Genomic DNA, 4,209 nt, shown 5'->3' on the forward strand with positions numbered 1-4,209 from the left:
TGCATTTCAAGGTCATCTCATCACCTAATCCAGGGGCAGAGCTTGTGAAGGATATGAGAGTGCATAAGTACACCGATTTTTTTTTTTGGACAAAGAGCGGTGATCAGTCCAACACAGTGCATATGTATATTGAGAATTAGCTTGAAGATTCCGCAAAGAAAATACTACAGAGGCTCATATTATGGTTACTGAACTGTATTGGATTGAACTTATTTTATAATCAGTTGCTTTTTTTAGGGGATTGCTTTTTTTTTAGAGAGAGTAACCTGTAATTTTATTCAAACTCAAAAATCATTACAGGTACAATGCTTTGGATCAAAGACATTAGAAACTACAAGGTAGCTCCTATAATTAAGAATTACAATGAAATCTCTAAACGCCATATTCTCCGTGGTATCAATATACTTGAAAACAGGGGGGAAAATATAGCGAAACAATAAATAGACAAAATAAAGCCCATTATCGACCTCCCCACACTTCCTTCCCTCCTCCAAAACCCCATACAGTTTTCCAAACTCTACGGGCTCAATTTCTCAAAGAGCACGACTACCATACTGAGGCCCAACATACCGCTAAAAAAAAAGGAGGACCAACAAACGAATCTTGCAAATCAGACAACAGCGGCCTGCTGCTGCGGCAGGCATCCACTAGACAAAATAAACTCTCGATTGGATCGTCGAGACCTATTTCGATTTACCAAGAAGTACTACTCTTTAGTGTCTTCCTCTAAAAAAAAAAACTCTTTAGTGGATTTGCCGATTGCCGATTGCCGATTCGGACGATAGCAAATTTTCATAAAAATTACTCCGTAGGTCATCCAACGCATGGCAACCGTTCTTACTAATCTTTCGGTCGCGCGTTGATTGCTACCCCGTAATGTAATGTAGTTTTTTTTTCTTGCGAATAATCTAGTGTAGTTAACGACGCTGATAATATAAGTCGAGCGTCGTATTCCCAAAAGATATCTTCCTGCGTGCCATCTTCCACGCATCCTCAAGTTCAATTTTCAGTGCCAGATGTCAGGTTAATTTTCTCGATTACTAAAATGCACTCACGCGAGAAACGATTTGATTTGATATCATATCAGGGTGCCGCCAACAAATCCAGAATCTTGAACACCTGCCACGAGCAAAATCATCTATCTGCCCGATCGATCGAGCGTATCAGAAGAGTGTCCTGAGAAACATCAAACTATAGCACCACCACGATTCTAAATCCATTTCTTTAACCACGATATATCATCCTGAGCCCCCAGCATCCATTAAACTACTCCCTCCGTTACATAATTCGTGTCTTAAATTTGTCAGAATAAACGTATCTATTTCTAAAATGCGTCTAGATACATGTAATAAGAATTATGAAACGAAAGGACTACAAGATACGCTTGATTAGGACGGAGCCAATCTGCATGGCCGGTGGCTACTGGTTTAGCTTGTGGCTTTGGAAGCAAGCAAACGCTGGTTGATCGAGAGGGGGTTCGGGAATTGGGATGGGAGAGAGCGGCGACAGCAACAAGGTGGGGGCAGCCGGGGCAGGGGACGATGGCGAGCCACCACGCATTATGGCGAAGGATGGCACGGCATGTCGCTCTGTCCAGACGCTGCTCCCCGGAAGCTTCCCCGAAAGTGCTACGGTCCTTTTCTCGTACGCGCGCAGCTACCACGCCACCAGCAAAGGGCGTTCGACGAGCAGGACGAGCTTTGTCGCTCGACGCCCCTACTTAACTGCTTCTGCTCATCGCTCACTCGATCGGCTTCCCTTGTCAGTTTCCCGGAGTGCCACGAAATTCTGGAGAATTCTGGCGAATCCTTCATCTCAAGTGTATAGGACCGTGTACGTGTCAGCGGCGGTTTCGCACCTCCACTTCGCTGGCGCAGAGGATCGAATGGAAGCACTTTGGGGTAGATCGGCTGTCGCGTCGAATTGACCTGACCTGACGACCCTGATCTGACCCCTCCAATAATTCCTCCTCTCATATGACCAGTGGATTTCCATGCCATCCATGGGCCCACCCAGATCCCATAATTCGATCCCCGGCACCAATTCACCAGTACCATCAGCATCAGCACGAGGAGGGGAGCCTTGCAAATAAAGCCACCCGTCCTCGCCGCCCTCCGTAGTAGTACTCCCATCCGGCCATCCCATGTCGATCCGAGACAGAGAGAACTCAGAGGAGGAGGAGATCATGGAGGATCACTTGCCGTTCCTGCCGCTGCCTGAAATGGCCAGCGCCCACGTATAGCTTCCTCTTCGCTTCGCCCCCGCCTAGCTTAGTTCGATAGATCTGGCGCACATAAATGCTGCGCCCAAAGATTAGGCCGGCGTGTGGTGGTGGGGCTCGCACGCGTTGCATCCCACGTAGGAGGAGTGCTACTACTACGTAGCTAAAGCTTGGTGGAGTAGTGTTATACACGCACTAGCAGACTAGCTCCTTGTCGTTTCGGAAAGAGCAGAGCTCCGTGGAAGGCGTTGGGGCCGCGCGTTTACGGGTAAAACCATGGCCGGGATGCTCCCTGGCGTGGAGTGCGCGCGGCGGCGGCGGATGTGGCAGGGCGGCGGCGGCGCCGACCCGCTGGCGCCCGGGGCCACCCGGCGCTTCTCCTTCTGCCTCTACGCGGCCGGCCACGGCCACGCCGCCTCCGCCGTTAGTTCCGGCGGCAAGGTAATAAGCGGCGGCGATAACATCGAGCTTGTTTGATCGATTGTTTTCGTTTCGTGGGGATGATTAATTGGTTTGGTTGTTGATGTGTTTGCAGCAGAGGAGCGGCGTGATGGAGCCGACGATGCATGGGTGGGCGCTGGACAGCAATGCCCGGGAGGCGAAGCAGAGGCTCGACCAGAAGCTCCGGAGTAGCAACAGAGCCGACGCCGCCATCAAGAGGTCCTTAATTAATATAATCCGATCGATCGATGCCGATCCAAGGATTCCTTCCTTCTTTATTATTCCTTTCGATTGTTGTTAGTTAAGCTGAATCCATGAGTGCAGGCATCATAGCACGGGGAGCATAAAGTTGAGCAGAGCAAATAACGGGAGCGGCGGCGGAGAGGGCTCGAATACGACGGCGGCGGCGGCGATGGGCGTGCAGCGGGAGGTGTACTCGAAGAAGGGCGTGATGAGGCGGCTGATGCGGTGGGGCGGGCGGCCGCTGCGGTGGGAGGCGGCGGAGCAGGCGGAGTGCGCCGTCTGCCTGGAAGAGTTCGCCGCGGGCGACGTCCTGGCGCACCTGCCGTGCGGCCACCGCTTCCACTGGAGCTGCGCGCTGCCATGGCTCCAGGCCCAGGGCGCCTCCCACTCCTGCCCCTTCTGCCGCGCCGCCGTCGACCAAGCCGCCGCCTCCTCCTAGCACGTGCATTACATGCCATGAGCCATCAGCCCGTCACCATGCCTGTGAACTGCTGTGATCGATGCCCTCTTTTGCTTCTGATTGCTGTGCATCCGTGCATGATTGGCATTTTAGTTTGGGTTTTCTTTTTTCTTTTACCCGATGAGTGATCGGCCAGAAGGTTGTTTTTGGCGGGCATGTAATGTGTCCATGTATGTAGCCGTTGATAGTGTCCGGTCTGCTACATCATCCTCTCTGACCAAGAAGCAAGAAGAAGCATGTGCTAGATAGAGTATCAGAACTTGATGAGGAAACTTGAGATCATGAGATCCTCTGATTCGTTCTGATGGTGTCACCAGAATCGTCTCCAGAGTCACAGTCCACCCCTCTTTGGACTGGACAGGAGGACTTCACCGGTCCTGGGAAGGAAATCCAGCTTGGTTGGTCGTCGTGTAGTTTTTGGAAGCGGTGGGATTACGGAGTTTGATCGCCCGAGTTTTTCCAAATCCCCTGTCATCCAATCCCTCAAGTTGGGCATCCTATGAATTGTGGTATGTTAATGAAGTGGCCATTTAACACTTAATAAAAAAATTATAACTTTCTTTGTACAACTTTAAGTTTAAGAAGCTACATGACCGTCACGATGGCCATATCTCAAGCGCTTGAATTTTAAGAAAAAGTCTTAAATCTCGGTTGATGTAGTTTAGTATTTGGATGTCATTTAACTCTTCTTTTTCCATTATTCGCAAACAATATTCAATGGCTGAGAAATCAATTTATTTCTAACTGCAAATCAGACGACTTAGATATAGCAAAATTGTTTCTTTATTCCAATCGACGAGCTTCAACTTCTACGTTAAACAACGTCTCTCTAGCTGTGACACGG

The 4,209-nt window shown here is 49.8% G+C and overlaps 1 protein-coding gene across 2 annotated transcripts; it reads left to right on the forward strand.

Moving 5' to 3' along the window:
- Window positions 1–1,749: 1,749 nt before the first annotated feature.
- LOC100830912 lies at window positions 1,750–3,934 on the forward strand. Of its 2 annotated transcripts, none has more exons than XM_024458091.1 (3): window positions 1,750–2,662; window positions 2,760–2,881; window positions 2,987–3,934. In XM_024458091.1, the coding sequence occupies exons 1-3, from the start codon at window positions 2,498–2,500 to the stop codon at window positions 3,342–3,344; spliced, it is 645 nt and encodes a 214-aa protein (XP_024313859.1). In that variant the 5' UTR covers window positions 1,750–2,497; the 3' UTR covers window positions 3,345–3,934. The 2 variants fall into 2 exon arrangements, with proteins under 2 accessions (XP_024313859.1, XP_003564209.1); XM_003564161.4 differs by having other exon boundaries at window positions 1,752–2,662; window positions 2,757–2,881.
- Window positions 3,935–4,209: the final 275 nt, after the last annotated feature.

This window comes from Brachypodium distachyon, chromosome 1 (assembly GCF_000005505.3).
Source record: "Brachypodium distachyon strain Bd21 chromosome 1, Brachypodium_distachyon_v3.0, whole genome shotgun sequence".
In the NCBI taxonomy this organism is placed as follows: Eukaryota; Viridiplantae; Streptophyta; class Magnoliopsida; order Poales; family Poaceae; genus Brachypodium; species Brachypodium distachyon.